This window comes from Anolis carolinensis, chromosome 1 (genome assembly GCF_035594765.1).
Source record: "Anolis carolinensis isolate JA03-04 chromosome 1, rAnoCar3.1.pri, whole genome shotgun sequence".
Taxonomy (NCBI): Eukaryota; Metazoa; Chordata; class Lepidosauria; order Squamata; family Dactyloidae; genus Anolis; species Anolis carolinensis.
In genome coordinates, this window is record NC_085841.1 from 55,630,912 (window position 1) to 55,649,272 (window position 18,361).

The window sequence follows — 18,361 nt, forward strand, 5'->3', positions numbered from 1 at the left end:
GACCATGGAGAATACATTCAATAAGTGAATGAATTCCATCTGTCTCTTAAAAAATACCCAAAAGTTTCCTGATGGGGTTCGCGGTTGTCTTGTGCTGCAGTTACGGACTACCCCTTAGCTGCCTTGCTTGTGCAAGAAGTCAAAACTTGGTCATGCTTGAAGTTGATGTGCTATTACTTTTTAAAAATAAACAGATTTTTCTATTGTGATGTCTGAATCATGCCCTGCCCTGTTTTGAATACAATAGCATGAACTCAATGGGACACAATCCAGTACACAGTCCACACACTTTCATAATCTGAATTATTCTTAGAAAGGGGTTTCAATACCACCTCTCACTTCAATGATATCAACACTGAGCGCTGTATCTCAGCAAAGCATATTTTCAGAACTACTTCTACTTGATATCTGGCAAAATGTCTGATCAAACCAAGCACATTCTTTACAAACAGATTCTACAAATAGCTTCACTGAGAGAAAGCTTTGTGCTTCTTTCCATGAGATAGATGCAAAAAGGCACAAGTGTTTTGGCACCTGTATGTTCAGAAACTCAGAAGAGTGTGAAGGAACAGCTGTGAATCACATCAGCAAGAGATTGCCCGGTACGTGAATGAAAGATGTTTGCAGTGCTACTTTTCTTTTAAACGCATACTGCCAAGAAAAACAGCTGTTGAAATTAACTAAAACTGATACTTTGTAGGTTAAGCCTGGTGGCATTTTCCCCAGTACTTCTTCACTGTCTTCTTTTCAGAGCCACACAATCAGAATGAAGTATATAGACATAAAAGAGGTACATTATTATAAAGAACCTATTCTTGAAGCATTTCAAACCAGGACTTAGCTGGAGCCCCCAATGGCACAGCGAGTTAAACTGCTGAGTTGCTGAACTTGCTGACCGAAAGGTCAGTGGTTCGAATCTGAGGAGTGGGGTGAGCTCTGACCTAGCAGTTTGAAAACACGCAAATTTGAGTAGATCAATAGGTACCACTCTGGCAGGAAGGTAACAGCGCTCCATGCAGTCATGCTGGCCACATGACCTTGGAGGTATCTACGGATAATGCCGGCTCTTCGGCTTAGAAATGGAGATGAACACCAACCCCCAGAATCGGAATCAACTAGACTTAATGTCAGGGGAAATCTTTAGCATTACCTTTACCTATTTAGCTGAGAAAAATTATGATTAGTTGTATGATCTGGATAGACTCATCAACAGCTATTCATTGGAGCTAATTTTAATAGAAAATGAAAATCCACTTAAAATTCTCCACTTAAAATTGAAAATCCACTTAAAATTCTCCACAGGTAATCCACTTAAAATTCTCAGCTAGACATGAGATTATTCAAGAGTGGGAAGGTAGTCATACTATATTACTATTTCATTATTAATTGCAGTGACATGTGGCTTTTATGTCACTCAGGAAGTAAATTCAATCTGAGCTTCTGTTCAAACTTCAAATAATTTATCCAAAGTGATTATCCTTGTCCCAAAGATAAGTTCAGCAGATCCTGAACAGCTCCTTTAAAGTTCAGACAAAATCTCAGAGCTGTTTTGTTAACATAGAATCCTTCAGCTCACTACCATGGGATCCTTCAAACTGTTATTCACACATTGCAAAATCAAGTGATGATGGCTTATTTTAGGACAACAGAGCATAAAGTAGCTCCCTTATAGAGTCAAGCTACATTTAGCTCAGTAGCCTCAACATTCAATGGCAAAGGTTTTCCAGGTTTTCAGATGGGACAAAGAGACTTTCCCAGCTCTACTATGATAATGACAACAATTGTAGCCTATGGTCTGTTGGTGTGGAACATAATTTCATCGATGGAAGGAGAAGATCTTAAGTGAGGTTCCATTGACAAGAATAGGAGCAAGCCCTGAGCACTTTCCAGTGGATTATCTTCCTACTGAATTGTTACAAAGACATGTAACCAGACTAATTTCCTTTTAGAGTCCTTTCTAGTAAAGAACATCACATAAATGTAGCAGAAACCACCTAATGCCAGTTAAGAGTGTTATGATTCTGTCGTGTGAAAGGGCTATTGATCATCAATGTCTAACTTTGAGTATATAAGCACACACATAGAGAATGAGAGACAAAGAAACTTACTTGTATGGAATGTGTTTGCTACCATTGACTAGGGCAAGGATGACATTGCCCAATGCAGACAATGAAAGACAGAGTCCAGAACCTCCTTCTCGATTTTTGCTGAGGGGTTTAACACAGCTCCCAAGATCAATGAGGTGTAAGCGACTACGGCCTCCTGACACTGTCAAAAAAGTAATTGAAGACACAAAGTAAGTATTTTCAGACACAAAGAAAGATATGGCATTGGGAAATAAGGGCTAAAATATTAAGCCATTTCCTTGTTGGAAATCATATTTAACTGAGGGGGATTCATTTCTGAATGAATACATAAAGGAAGGTGCTAAAAGAAAAGTTTTCATAATTTGATGAGTGCAAACATGGCAGAATAAAAAGAACTATAAAATTACACAGATCATTATTTAATTATTGAGGGCCACCATGGTGTAGTGATATGAGTGTTGAACTCTGAAACCAGGGCTCAAATTCTTGCTCAGCCATGGAAACCCACTAGCTCAGCAAAGAGAAATCCCCTCTGAACAAATCGTAGCAAGAAAATCCCATGACTGGTTTACCCTTGTGTTACATTAAACTGATAACAACCTGAAGTCAGGCAACAGGAATAATTTAATTGCTGGGTTGCTGTGAGGGGGTTTTTTTTTGTTTGTTTTTTGAGCTTTGAAGATGCTTTACTTTAGGGTGAATGTGTTCTGAATTAAGACCCAGAAAGAAGCTACGTTCCTCAAAAATGAGGGAGAAAGAGCAAACTGTGGAAGGTCCATATTCCTCTTCTTCTTTTTTTTTTTTTTAAAAAACTTGAACGTTTTAGCATATTCGAGGAGGTCCTAGTGATCAAGAGACAACCATAAATACTTTGAATAAATACAGAGCAACTTCATATGTAACAAAGGATGATCGTACTGTTTGCTTTCCTCCGTTTCATGTCAGTGAGTAAATGCATCGTACAATGACATGAAACAACTTCTGCAGTGTGATATATACTGTAGAGTACTGGGAAGGGAGAATATAGAGACTAGCATCTCTGTATTTTATAAAGTCTAGTTCTGCCTGCATGATACTATAGTCCAAGTAAAAGAGAGTCATGCCAGATGTTCTGACCTACAATCCCTGACCAATGGTCATATTGGCTGGTGAATGCTTTCTCATCCTTGCACTAAATAAAATGACTATTGATATGTTAACCAAAATCTACGTCAATGTTATACTCAGTAAGTTTATATCAGGAAACAGGAATGGGGGGTGGGGGGGGGGAGGGTGGATTTATGCAGATACCAATCTGATGACTACTGGAAAGACTATTTTCATATTTCTATACTAAAAGATTTAGGTTTTTTGGCATTTTGTACCAACACTTTTGGTAACTTTTCTCCCAAAATATATTAGTCATTTTTTAAAAACCCTTTAGTTTAGAGTTGGGTTGACACCTGGCTGTAACGAGGTCACCAAGAAAGGAAACATAAATGAAACTGAAACAAGTGAGATTTTGATTTTGCTGCCGTTGCATAATTGATCAGGACAACCTTGACAAAACTATAGGCTTTCTTTATTTATCTATATTTAAATGTAATTAAAAAATAGGTGTGTGTGAAAACAGAAAATTACATTATTGTAATGTTAATCTTCTTAAAACAAGCAAATCTACTTAAAACAAGCAAGTTATAGCATGGGCATTCATGGACTTTCTTTCCTCTGAAGGGTGGCTAATGAATAAATCCTTAGTTAATTGAATTCTGTCTGGCAATTCCATGAGGGTTATTACTGAAAGACAAGTTTTATAAGGCATTTGGACTATAATATATCTACAGGGTGGGCTAGATCAAAATTTAGGAGCTTGCAAATGGTTTGAAAGAAGAGAAATTTCCGCCACTTCTGCTCCCTCCATAGCTTCTCTTCCAGCCTCCTGAAAATAATATGCTGGGGTTTAGGAAGCCCTTTGCATGGGATGAGCTCTTTGCATGTGGTACATGGGAAAGCAGGGATCCCTGAAATTCAGGGTTTTTTATCGTGTCAGAAGCGAATTGAGAATATGCTGCAATTTGATGCTGGAGTGAGAGAATCGGCCATCTACAATGACGTTGGCCAGGGGACACCCAGGGGACCATCCTGTGGGAGGCCTCACTCATGTCCCTGAAAGGAAGCTGGGACTGACAGACTGGAGCTCACCCCATCTCATGGATTTGAATCACCGACCTTCGGATCTTCAGGTCAGCAGTTCAGCTAGCACAAAGGTTTACCCATTGCACTCCTGAGGTTCCCTGAAAATCAGGTGAAGGTATATGTCCATTCTATGATCTGTTCCACTGGATCCTAAACCAATAAACACTTCTTTGCATATATTAACCAAATACAGAATATGTAATGCTTAATATCCTAAGTACCACGTTTCATAAGTGGTGATATTCTTTGTATCTTCTGGACTGAAGTAAATTATAAATTATCCAAAAACAATACTAACAAAATTGTTTGTTGAAAAAGCACGTCATTTAAACTCCTGTTCCTGATCCAATTCAGTAACTGTACCAATTCAGTCTGATTTTTAAGGCATTGTTTGATTATGCACCGAAGAACTGCCCACAACAGGAAACAACAGCATATTACTTTTCCATTGCCTCTCTGAGCGAGAAAGCCAGTCCTTATTGGCGAAAGACAGAAGACTTCTTTTAGCAAAACCTTTACATTAAGTGTTCATGTGAATGTGCTTTTAGTTTGGTATTGCTTTCCTGAAATTTGCAAAAGAGCCAGCAACCCGTAACTTAAGAAATGGAGCTTGGGGAGTAGGGCAGGTAAAGCATGGAGGAAAATTACTCAATCAGCTCAATTAGAAGAAGCCAATGAGCTGAGTGAGGTTCTGGGAATACATTTGGTGATGCCCTTAGGCTCTTTTTGTTGTGTAAAAAATTGCTGATGCAATCTGAACATGTCAGGTTGAGTCTCTCCTTCCAGCAATCAACTGCACCTAAGAACAGCTGGAAACCAGACATTTCTAGAATTGCCCAGCTCTTCAAATCCCCAACTGTTTCCTGCGTAATCTTGAACCACATTGTTTAACTTTACCCTAAGCACAAGATCCATATGCATCCCATATTTTAGGATATACAACTGTTTACAATTCTACAGTTTTTCACACTGGCAAGGGGATTCTGAGAACGGTAATCTTTAAAAAAGTGATGTTTTCCCCAACTTATGGTTCAATTAAAGGTGCACATGCATTTAAATAACAATAACGTATCATACAAGTTGATGAGGAAAGGAAGATACTTACTTCCCCCTTTGCCACTCTTCTCCATTCGGTATTGATAGATGTGCAGAGTGAAGAGCATGTGAGAATTCTTGTGATCTTCCTCCCGGCAATCTTGCTGACTGCTTCGACGGGAGGCAATTGCTGCATCGAGGAAGAAGGCAGCTTTCTCTGCAGTTGGGGCTCTCAGCTCACTTTGATTCTGAAGCTGTGAGGCAACCCAGACACATAACACGTGCTTTTAGAGATTTGACACTGGCAAAAAAAAGCTTTTTGTTTGCAAAATACTGTATGCTCAGGATTCTTCTTTCCAGAATACCTGTGGCATTATAACTCATATACTAAGATTCTTCCACAAGAAGAAGGAAGAACAAGAGCAGAAAAGTTCATGCTCCCAGAGCCATGATGCCAAACACACTCTCCTTCATGGTTCTTGCTTCCATGCGTCTCATTCCCAGTTAGGCTGGCTTTGATTACTGCTGTTTTCAACTTTCATCTACCAGTGAGATTATTATCAAGTAAGTCTTCAACAACATATCCTTGCTCTTTTTACTCACTTCTTTGTGTGATTGGGTGCCTTTTAATAAACAACACAAAGTACTCTCCACTTTCGTGAAAAACAATTATTTTGGAAGTACCCCCACTTGCCAATTGAAGGTCTATTCTCTCAATTTCCTCAAAGGGCAAAACAGATCTAAAAATATGTAAAAGTACAAGAAGCACCTTAAAAAAACTCAACAAGGTAGAAGCAATTTGGAGTATAAGATTTTGTGGACACAGTGCACTTCATTAGAACTACATGCACAAAAGCTGAGGTTATAAATGTCTTATTTCCAGTTAGGTATTACAGGTGCTACTGAATTCCTGTATGTCTTTTAATGCTAAAATAGGCTAATAGAATCTTTGAACAGGACTGTAATGTTTGCTAATGATTCACTGGGAATGAGTACAACTCCCACATAACTGTCAAGAAATCAAGGACTCCGTAGTGACAACTGTTTGTCACAAAACACAGAGTTTGTGCAAAGCTTTGAACAAGCTCTACATATATACAGACTGAATAATTTCACTGAAATCTTTCCTGAACAAATTCTGTGTGGCCCGTTGTCTTCAAGAGCCCTGAATCTAACAGTCAGAGAATAGTACAAAGGGGAGGTCTATGAGTAGACCCAGTGAGCCAGAAGGTGTAAATGAATCACCCAGCTATGACTGGGGATGGTTGTCACCCCAAGCTGTTGCAATTGGTGTATCTTTGAACTTGGTCAGGAAAGTGTTTTTCTTTTCTTTTCTTAAACCAGTTGGGTGTTCCTCTCTGAAGAAAACTAATTATTCTTTGCTTGATTTGGGCTTACAAGCTTGGCAGCAATTAATAAGTAGCTATTAATACTTCCTACAATGTTACTAAGCTTACTAGTATAAATAATGTAGTTTGTGGAGATATAAACAACTATATTATTGGCCTCCCGTTATTTGTGCAATATTGTAAATATTTTTAGTATGCTGTTATACATTGGAGAAATTATTATTGGAAGAAGACAAATTTTGTTTGATCTGAATCCTTTCACATTTTACAGTGAACAGAGGTTCCTGCTCAACATCAAGTTGTGCCAAAGGCACAAATATTTGGGCCAAGAGAGCAGATGGCCCCACAGCTGCAGGTCATAAAGTTTCTTATGTGCCTGAGAGTAAACACTTCCAAATTAGAAAGGTTTATGCTCTGGGTAGCTTTTCTGTTTGAAAACATCCTTGTAAAAACATGGAACCAGTAGGTATACATTGACCCTTTGCATTCACCTGCATGCCACAAATTGGATCCTCACAGAGGTAGACACCTGGAGACTGGCCATCTTGTAGGCTGCCTGTTGCCACTTCTGAGAGCAAGTCTCTCAGATTTTCTTCTCTACCCCACACTTCAACTGCTGAAATTCGGACAGAGAAACGGGCTCCTGTCTTCTCTTTCCGTTCATTAATCAGCTTGAAAAGCCAGGAGATGGCACAAGGGATTATGCCAAGAGTCTGCATGGAATCATCTTTTCCAATCATAGTGTAGGATTTTCCTGTTCAGAATGGAGTGGAAGGAAGATACTGACATAACAGCAAACAGAAAACATAAAGGGAAAAGCCATATAAACACACAAGTATTTTCAAATACATTACACTAGTGGTTCTCAACCTGTGGGTCCCCAGGTGTTTTGGCCTACAACTCCCAGAAATCCCAGCCAGTTTACCAGCTGTTAGAATTTCTGGGGGTTGAAGGCCAAAACATCTGGGGACTCACAAGTTGAGAACCCCTGCATTACACTGTTAGGACAAGCCCTGCTCTGCAATACAGGCATACCTTGGTTAACAAAGTTTTTGACAAAAACCTCTTTTCACAAAGCTTTTTAAATGTCTTCTTGTACTTTGCCTAGGTGGAGGATTTTTTTTAAAGCAGCATCAGTATTGAAAGGACGGTGAAAGACTGGAGGCATACAAACTTTTATAGCCAGGTAGCAGAAGCATGTCTATAGTAACGAATGAAATAAAGTTTGAGCTGAGAAAGAATGGGGTTCTACTTTAACTGATTGTATTATACCTCTATGTATTTTTGTATAACAGTAAGGTAAACAACAGCTGCCTCCAGAATTTCCTATACAGTATGCATAAAGGAGAAAGAGAAGGAAAAAACAGATTTGTCTCCTACTTCTAGTATATATGTTTGGCCACTGAAATGAAAATTTTAAGAAAATTCCAGGTGAATGGAAAAAAAATCTGACTGCATTTTGGAGGAACCTTTCAAATTGCCTCTAGGAAGTTCAAAATAAATGTTGAAAACATATGCAAGGCTAATCTGATCAGGTTGTTTCATTTTACATGTACATATCGCTTGTTTAGGTTTTAATTGAAAATCTTATTGAAACTTGTTGAACTGCTATTCCTTTTTGTGGAAGAGGAAGTTATCCCCTACTCTTTCCACGCTGTTTCTACTCCTAATACCAAATTTTCTGTTAAAGACAATTCACTGGAATACATCTACTTCATTAACTGAGGTATATCCGTAGTTGAGTCTTTTGTTGACTAATTTATTGCATGTCTTTATCTCATGCTTTAATTCGCGAAAGAGGGTGCTATAAAACCCATTTTGAACTATAAAACATTACAGCTGTAAAATATTAACTAGTTTATCTTGTGTAATATTAATGGCATTTCAACAATACTTCACTCAAACAATAGACATAGTGCCAAGTCAAAAAGAGACAACATTTAGTTTTTACATAAATCTGTTACAATCTATTAACATTGAAATTACATGGAGTAATGTATTTAAAATATAGAGTCAGAGAACTTTACTAGTGCAATTATTGGATTGTTGAGAATGTTGGATGTCTACCAATGATTGCTACCCTGGAAAAGGGGGGATTTCTGGAGTAGATGTGGAAGTGCATAACAAGGCTATCAGAGAGAAAAAACCAAGATGCAGTTTCACTTCATGAATGGAAGCTACATCCCCAATCTGATCTGTCCCATGAAAAGCAATTCCATTCCATGCCAGTACCAACTCAAAATTGCCCATTGCCTAATATAGGAGATGATACAAGAAGGCATATTTCTTGTACATTAAAGTATGAAAGTGAAACATACTAACCTAATTTGGCATGCCCGAAGCAAAACACACATCCATCCGCACCATTCACCACAGACTGGATCACTTCGGCTACTGTTCCTGCACATACCTCAGCCTGTCATAAAGAGAAAGTTATTTATTTATGATGAAAAATGAATATTTTCAGAGAAAAGGGTCAGAATATCATCAATATGTTGCTTTAAAAAGACAAATACTAAGGCGGTCTCAAACTAGTGAGTGCCTTGCCCTGAGTTCCTCAACAATAATGAAATCCACACTTTCAGTAGCTCCACTCTTATCTAAATACTTAATTTCCCATTCCCATTACCAGTCATCATGGTATGATTGGATGTTGGACTAGGTTTTGGAAGATCGTGCTTCAATTCTGTAGTCAGGCATGTAGCTCACTGGGAAATTCTGGGCCAGGCACCTTTCCATAGCCTAAATGTGTGTTTAGGTTCAAAACCTCTTGGAATCAAAACAAGAAGAAATCTAGTAACTAGAGGAATATTTGCATGTTGATTGAGATGTATAAGCAGAATGTGTCATGCTCTGCTCAGACAGTGAAGGGGAAGAGCAGGAGGAAGTGCCAACTCGTAGGCTTGAAGGTTGCAGTTCCCAGCATCCATCAAGCATGGAGCTAGAAGTACCAGCTGCAGACCCTGGCAGTAGCTACTTTAATCAACTGCAGGACAAAGTCACAAAGGTCCCTTGGTGCAAGAAAGGAGGGGGGCTCAAATATCTTAATGTCTTTATGCTTAGCAATCAGGACACAGCTGTGGGACGTTGCCGGACTATAAATCTAACAACCACAGCCGTAGGAGTTTGTTGTTGTCAACCAACCTGTGATCTGCATAGAGGCAGCAATACCTGTCTCTGAATCTCTGGATTGTGTTACCTGATCTTGGCTTCATAGCAGAACACTCTCTAGGACTTCTCCAGATGAACTCCTTTGATTTATCACTTTCATGTTGACCTCTGATTGCTTGACCTAACAAATGCATTCTCCTGCTCTGCTGGTAATTTTGGGTTGAATTTTTGGGGAAGAGAAAATAGACGAATGTATCTGGCTGTTTGGCAGCTTACGCAAAAAGCCTTACCTTGACTCGTAGAATAGGATAGTAATTTAATGAATAGTGAGGAATAAGGTCAGGAGGAATCCTGTGGTGCCGTTAGCAAACCTGAACCTGAGGAAAATGTTGCATACTCTAAACCAGGAATCAAAGGGTGCAGGCAGAATCCTGAAGGAGCTGAAATTTACATCCAGAAGGGAATATATTGACGAAATAGTTTGCTGTGAGCTACTACTTTAGTGATACTATTAATCTATTTTATTCACTTCATCTTTTATTGACGTATGTTTTAATTTTGGGATAAATCAGGCTAGACATGGAATTAGAATAAGGCTTTAAATTTATGCTACATGTTACGAAAGAAAAACATCTTGCTGTAATACCACTATAAAATAAAAAGTGCAGTTCTTCAGAGTTTAATACTAAGAATCGTGTGCTACCTACCTGAGAGGCATCTTGAGGGAAAACAGCATCAAATGCAAACATCTTTGGTGGTACTTGGCTGTTTCTCTTTTGGAAAGCATTCTGGCCTCCACAGGACAATGGGTCATATATAGTAATCTGCTTCTTACGAGGATCAACCTTTAGGAAAGAGCTGGATTCGGAGGAGTCTCTGGCCAAGGTAGAACAAATGCGCACCATGACCTTCACCTGTCAGCAAAAGCAGAAGGGGAAAAAAAACATACCCATTTCATTAGGCTACATAATGACAACGGGATGAACAATTGAAATGGGACTCTCAGCTATCCTATATCCAAGCCCTGATTTTCATTGTGACTTCAATGAAATCATTCTCATTATTGGCTATATATGTAATAGCTAAAATTGTATGTATACCTACTCAGAAATGTAGAATATGTATGCATACTGGTAAATATTAAGCACATTTCAAAGCTAGTGTCACCAACTTCCTCTAGTTATAAGAAACAGCACGCACACACACACACACACACACACACTAGATATATCTGAAAGTGCCTGCTCTTCTTGTACCAAGGTTCCATATTGCTTTTTAACTCTTGCACTTAAATAAAAAAATTGAAAATTAATTATTCTCTACTAGCCTAATTAAGGGAAACAGATTATCCTAGAGGCCAAGGTATCAGATCCACTGCTGCCAAGCGATCGATGGAGCAAGAACAAGGGAAAAAACCTGCAATTTGCAATTTAAATGTTTCAGATAATGCACACAGATAAACTGCTGGGTTTTCAGGTTCCCTATTAGAAAGTAAGAAATAAAAACAGTTTTACTGCTCAGTGTTTGCAATGTTGTCCAATTAAATAAGTGATCAAAGATGTGTCACCTCTGTTATATGTCTCTTAATAAAGGAACAAATTTAAAAGTAGGATCAAAATCTAATTTAACGTAATCTAATCCATCTATCTGTCTTTTTAGAAAGTATCTATCAGTCTCTGGCAAAGTCTAATGAAACCCTCTCACAAAAGCATGTTGTACCAAATTTCAAATCTATCTACAATAGTTTCTCACTTATCCAACCTTCGTTTATCCAATGTTCTGTATTATCCAGTCTGCCTTTTAGTAGTTAAGTGTTTTTTTTTGTCAATGTTTTCAATACATTGCGATGTTTTGGTGCTAAATTCGTAAATACGGTAATTACTTTGTAAAATTACTGTGTATTGAACTACTTTTTCTGTCGATTTGTTGTAAAACAAGATGTTTTGGTGCTTAATTTGCAAAATTCTAACATAATTTGATGTTTAATAGGCTTCTCCTTAATCCCTCCTTATTATCCAACATTTTCACTTCTCCAACGTTCTACCGGCCCATTTATGTTGGATAAGTGAGACTCTACTGTATAAGCTTTTGAGATCACTTTATCCAGCTTGAAGAAGAGTTTACCTCAAAAAACTGTAATAGAAGAGTTTTGGTCACCAAAATATTTAGGTGGGGATGTTTTATAACACCTCCTCCCCCAGTCCCATGGCCTCTTGGGAAAGTCAGTTCAGGGTTTGTTTTTCTGTTCCAAGTAAGCATGCTTAAATATAAGTTTCTAGTTCAGTCTTGAACAATTAAGCCCAAAGAAATATTTATTTTATAGAACAGTTTACTCCTTGAAGAAAAGTGATAGCATATAATGACTGAGGTTTATTCCCTTAGCTCCATATAAAGTTTCCATTCAAATGTTAAATATTTTCATTTTTTTTCAAAGTCCTGGGATCTGAGATGTCTTTTTCTTCCATAAAACTGATCTGTGGTTTTAGGTTCAGAACATTACAGAAACCACCAGATAACTATCAAGCTAAACGTAACATTCAGAATCCACTGAATTATACATAAGTGGGGAAAGATAAGCCATATGCTGTGGATTTCTTCACACTGCATTCTTAAAACAATCTGGCTCCGATCCTTCATATTCAATTTTAGTTATAGAAGTTTGAAATCAAAATATACATCAGAGTACAATGAGTATTTTACTCATCTTACTTGTCATTTACACCTGGATAAGAGGACTGGACCTCACTAAGTAATTTAAACGGCTCTTTTCTTTCGGGGCCTCTTAATTTTTCTCCATCTATAATGTGATTCTATTCTAAACTGAGAATCTGACAACTAACTCTATTTTAGGAGAAAAAACTGTGAGATTATACTGAGAAGCACTTCATACGATATGACATGTAATATGTCTATGAATTGGTCCAGAAGCACAATTAAAGCCCTGGCAGACTGTGCACAAAGAATCTACGAGCCCCACCTCCCCCAAAGTGAACTGAAGCATCTAAACTGGGCACTACAGGTCAATGGAGACTCCACCGCAGACATCAGAGAAGCTGCAAGGCCAAGAACAAGCCATGTGAGTAAAAACAATGATCCACCTAGAGGAAAAGTGTTCTTACCATACATCAAAGAAACAACTGACCGCATAGGAAAGCTGATGAAGAAACACAACCTACAAACTATCTACAGACCCACTAAGAAAATCCAAAAAATGCTACGTTCAACAAAGGAGAAGAGGAATTCTCTCACCTCTGCAGGAGTCTACCGCATACCATGCAGCTGTGGACAAGTCTACATAGGGACTACCAAATGCAGCAGCATTGCACAAACACAAATCAAGGAACATGAAAGGCACTGCAGACTAATCCAACCTGAGAAGTCAGCCATAGCAGAGCACTTGATGAACCAACCTGGATACAAAATATTATTTGAGAACACAGAAATGCTGGACCACTCTAACAACAACCATGTCAGACTACACAGAGAAGCCACTGAAATCCACAAGCACGTGGACAATTTCAACAGAAAAAACCCCATAAAAATGAACAAAATCTGGCTACCGGTATTAAAAAACTCTAAAATCAGGACAGTAAATAAAGAACAGCACCCTGAAAACAGGGGAATTCCAGACATGAAACAATCCCAACAAAGGATTCCCTCAGGCAGGAAGCAGGCAGGCTTTGAATCTGCAAGGCCATTAAATGCTATTAAAGGTGATCAATTACAAAGGTGATCAATTAAATGCTATTAAAGGTGATCCAACAGACAAGAATTCTGTCTCTCAACCTGGATTTTCCACAGATATATAAACCCCACTTGTCTAGTTTCCAACAGACCTCACACCTCTGAGGATGCCTGCTATAGATGTGGGCGAAATGTCAGGAGAGAATGCTTCTGGAACATGGCCATACAGCCTGGAAAACCCACAGCAACCCAATTGGGCCAGTGCTTCTTCTAGCCTAGGAATGTCTAATCTCACAGTGGTCCCATCTACACTGCCATATAAAATCCAGATTATCCGCTTTGAACTGGATTATAGGGCAGTGTAGACTCATACGTACAATCCAGTTCAAAGCAGATAATCTAGATTATCAACTTCGATAATCTGGATTATATGGCAGTGCAAATTCAGACAGTGACTCTAAGATCTCAGGCAGGGAGATAGTCTTTCTAATTGCATTACGTAAGGATCTTTTAATGGTGAATGATGGGGATTGAATGTGTATGACAGTCTTCTACAGCAGCAATCCTATACACACAATTTAAGAATAAGCACAAAGTGGAATTTACATCCTAGTAAACATGTGCATGAGTGCCCTATAAATTGTTTTTTTTTCCTCCTCACCCATTTTATCTGAACAAGAATGTTCCATCTTCTCTTTGTTCCAACCCCACCCTCCTTTGGCAAATGAAAACATTATTTTTTCTCACTTAAGGAAACGTAAGATCCATATCTGTGAGATGAAAAGTACCACAGATATGCAAATTATAGAAAATGCATCCTCTGTAGATAACTTGAAGATATCACAGCTTTAGGTGTGGAAACTGGAAGTTAAATTGACTTCATCGGGCAGAACTGATGGAACCATACGGCCAACTGCATTCCCATTTTGCATGCAATTTATGAGTAAATAGGCATACTGGATTTAAACCCAGGATTAGATTATGAAATACACGATACTGGAGAGCAAATCTGAATAGGGAATGCCAGCAATTCATTCAACTCAGTGGTAGAGTCAAGAATTCAATGGCCTTTTAATAGAAAAACCATTAATTCTATTTTAGAAGTTAATGGTCGCAAATAATAATAATAATAATAATAATAATAATAATAATAATAATAATAATAATAATAATAACAACTTTATTTTTATACCCCGCCCCATCTCCCCGAAGGGACTCGGGGCGGCTTACATGGGGCCTAGCCCGATAAAACAATCAATATCAGTAACACGACTATAAAACAATTATACCAGTAAAACATCAATAGCAATAAAACAATCGTTAAAATCGGCAAGAAGCATACGAAAAACATACAATATTAAAACAGGAGACTAATTCATAAAATCCAGAACAGAATGTGCCGGTAGAAATGGACAATAAAGTGCAAAATAGCATTGGCAACATCTCGAAATGGGGGCTATTATAAAATGGGCAGATGGATCAGTCCAACATCAAATTAGGTATCAAAGGCCTTTTGGAAGAGCCAGGTTTTTAAGCTCCTACGAAAGGAGAGGAGGGTAGGGGCCTGCCTGATCTCTCTAGGAAGAGAGTTCCAAAGCCGGGGGGCCACGACGGAGAAGGCCCTCTCTCTCGTCCCCACCAACCACGACTGCGAGGGTGGTGGGAGCGAGAGAAGGGTCTCCCCCGACGAGCGAAGAGAACGTGCGGGTTCATAGGGGGAGATGTGGTCTCTAAGGTAGGTGGGTCCCAAACCATTTAGGGCTTTGTAGGTGATAACCTGCACCTTGAATTGGGCCCGGAAAGTAAACGGCAGCCAGTGGAGCTCCTTAAACAGAGGCGTTGAACGCGCCCTGTAATTCGCTCCAGTTAGAAGCCTGGCTGCTGATCTCTGTACTAGTTGTAATTTCCGGGCCATCTTCAAAGGCAGCCCCACGTAGAGCACATTGCAATAGTCCAGTCTGGAGGTAACTAAGGCATGGACTACCATGGTCAGATCAGACTTCTCGAGGTATGGTCGCAGCTGGCGCACAAGTTTTAATTGTGCAAAGGCCCTCCCGGCCACGGCCGACACCTGAGCCTCAAGCGTCAGCCCCGAATCCAGGAGGACCCCCAAGCTGCGGACCTGCGCCTTCAGGGGGAGTGCGACCCCGTCAAGCACAGGTTGCCACCCAATACCCCGATCAGACATACGACTGACCTGGAGGACCTCTGTGACATAGAAACTGACCTGGAGGACCTCTGTGAAATACTGCTGTGACATAGAAAATATATAGACAAAAATGAATTTGTAACTGTTCCCTTCTAGTTAAAGGAAGGAAACTAACCTCTTATATGAAGACAAGCAGTTCCAAGTTACAAACATCCACCTTACAAACTACTCATAGTTAAGAACAGGGCTGAGACAAAAGGAAGTGAGAGAAATCTGCCCCTAGAAAGGGAAAGTCACTCCTGATAGTCACTATCATGGGGGAAAAGGTGTCTCCACGGAAGCTTTATCACTAATTCCCGTTTCCACAACAAGCCAAACTTTTCAAAAACCAAATTAGCATAGGAACAGAAAGTGTGGCAAAATTGACTGAACAGGGGAACAGAAAGCAAAACAAACACCACAGGGGTGTTAACCCTTCCCTATGCTATCCAAACCACACCCACACCCACAGCTGGAGTTACACTGAAAAAATGTATCTGTTCCGACTTATAAATTCAATTTAAGAACAAACCTACAGAACCTATCTTGTTCATGGGGACTGTCTGTATTCTGTGTTTTTGTTGTTTTTTTGCACCAAAAGATTCAAAGGAATTTCTTCCAGACCCATTTTTTGAGATACTGTAATCGAGGAAAATAAAGTCAATCAAACCATCTGGTAGGCTGTGCATTTTATTTTCAGAATATGCTACTTGCATTTTCTACAAATACTTCCACCCATGCTGAAAGTTATGGCTGCATTTACACCAGACAAAATATTCCAGAGTAATCTGCATACAACACTAGGAGTCCATGTACTGCCATGGAAGTGCCCCAAAGTCCTTTGGCTGCCCATATGGCTGGCTGCACTACCAGCGCATTGCTGGCAATCACCAAAAGCAATATCACCAGCAAAGCTCTCTTTCAGCCTCATCACACCAGAGCATGGATCCACTTTAAATTCCACCTCCTGCAGAATCCTGGGGTTTGCAGTTTACTGAGGCCCAGGACTTGTTCGGCTGAGCCGTTTGAAGACCCCTACCTAAACTTCAAGCCCCAGAATTCTGCAGGAGGCAGAAACTGGATGTAAAGTGGATCCATGATCCAGTGCAGTGGTTCTCAACCTCTGGGCCCCCAGGTATTTTGGCCTACAATTCCAAGAAATGCCAACCAGTTTACCAGCCGTTAGGATTTCTGAGAGTTGAAGGCCAAAACATCTGGGGACCCACAGGTTGAGAACCAGTGCTCTAGTGTGATGAGGTCCTGGAGAGCTATTTTGTGACAGTGAAACAGTGATTAGTCTGTTTGATGTTCAACCCAAATCCAGTCTGATCGGGCTGTCCACCATCACCGAAACTGGGAGTCAGTCTGGAGTTTCCTGGAAGCTCAGAAGTAACCTGCTGTTCTTCTTGTGATAGAATAATGGCTGGAAGCAGTGCTTCTGCTGCAGAACTGACCGTACATCATGTGGACTGCTTGCAGAACATTTGAGGTGAATATGACCCCTTAAAAAAGACTTTTCAGCATTCTTTAAATAAGATTTATGTATTCCCCTTTCAATTGTCTTTATTTATCCTCAATGACATAATTAGACGGGACAATTGTATTTGGCAGCATAGCACTGTGGTGTCAACCTGTTTACTACATGATCCCAGATATGGAAGGAATCGCCTATTGTGACTAATAAGAACAACTATTTAAAATAACACATACAATGCCTAAAGGCATACCTCACCTAACAAAGAATCTGATAAAGAAGCTTTTTAAAAATAGCTTTTTATTTGCTTCAAAATTTTCCTCCTTATCTACTGTTTATTTGAAAGTATTTATTTTTATCAGTATTGGTATCAGTGAGGAGAGCTGAAGAAACACAGACTTTCAATACTAGATTACAGCATCCTGTCTCCACAAAACAGTACAATAAAGTTTGAAAAGGGAAATATTTATTTATTTAGTTCATTGATACCCCCCTTTCTCACCCCGGAGGGGACTTAAGACGGCTTAGAAACTCTGGTAAAAAAAATATCAATGCCACATATAAACATAACAGTAAAAAAATGGAATGCAAAGATACAGAATGGGGGATGCCTGGCTAGACAGCAGGTCATGTGAAAAAGATCTTGGAGTCCTTGTGGAAAACAAGTTAAACATGAGCCAACCATGTCATGCGGCTGCTAAAAAAGCCAATGGGATTTTGGCCTACATCAATAAGAGTATAGTGTCTAGATCCAGGGAAGTCATTCCCCCCTCTATTCTGCCTTGGTCAGACCACATCTGGAATACTGTGTCCAATTCTGGGCACCGCAATTGAAGGGAGATGTTGACAAGCTGGAATGTGTCCAGAGGAGGGCAACTAAAATGATCAAGGGTCTGGAGAACAAGCCCTATGAGGAGCGGCTTAAAGAACTAGGCATCTTTAGCCTGCAGAAGAGAAGGCTAAGAGGAGACATGATAACCTTGTATAAATATGTAAGTGGAAGTTGTAGGGAGGAGGGAGCAAGATTGTTTTCTGCTGCCCTGCAGACTAGGACGCGAAACAATGGCTTCAAACTACAGGAAAGGAGATTCCACCTGAACATCAGGAAGAACTTCCTCACTGTGAGGGCTGTTCGGCAGTGGAATTCTCTCCCCCGGAGTGTGGTGGAGGCTCCTTCTTTGGAGGCTTTTAAGCAGAGGATGGATGGCCATCTGTCGGGGGTGCTTTGAATGCGATTTCCTGCTTCTTGGCAGGGGGT

The 18,361-nt window shown here is 39.6% G+C and overlaps 1 protein-coding gene across 5 annotated transcripts in view; it reads right to left on the bottom strand.

Annotated features, from left to right (window-relative positions):
- The window catches only part of kif26b (kinesin family member 26B), a 384,274-nt gene that overhangs the window by 74,590 nt on the left and 291,323 nt on the right, over positions 1-18,361 (bottom strand). For all 5 annotated transcript variants that reach the window (XM_062968955.1, XM_062968956.1, XM_062968954.1 and 2 more), the window contains 5 exons: positions 10,465-10,671; positions 8,969-9,062; positions 7,138-7,400; positions 5,368-5,551; positions 2,109-2,268 (listed from right to left, as the gene is read on the bottom strand). In XM_062968955.1, coding sequence (XP_062825025.1) covers positions 2,109-2,268; positions 5,368-5,551; positions 7,138-7,400; positions 8,969-9,062; positions 10,465-10,671 — 908 coding nt within the window. The remainder of the gene's footprint in view (positions 1-2,108; positions 2,269-5,367; positions 5,552-7,137; positions 7,401-8,968; positions 9,063-10,464; positions 10,672-18,361) is intronic.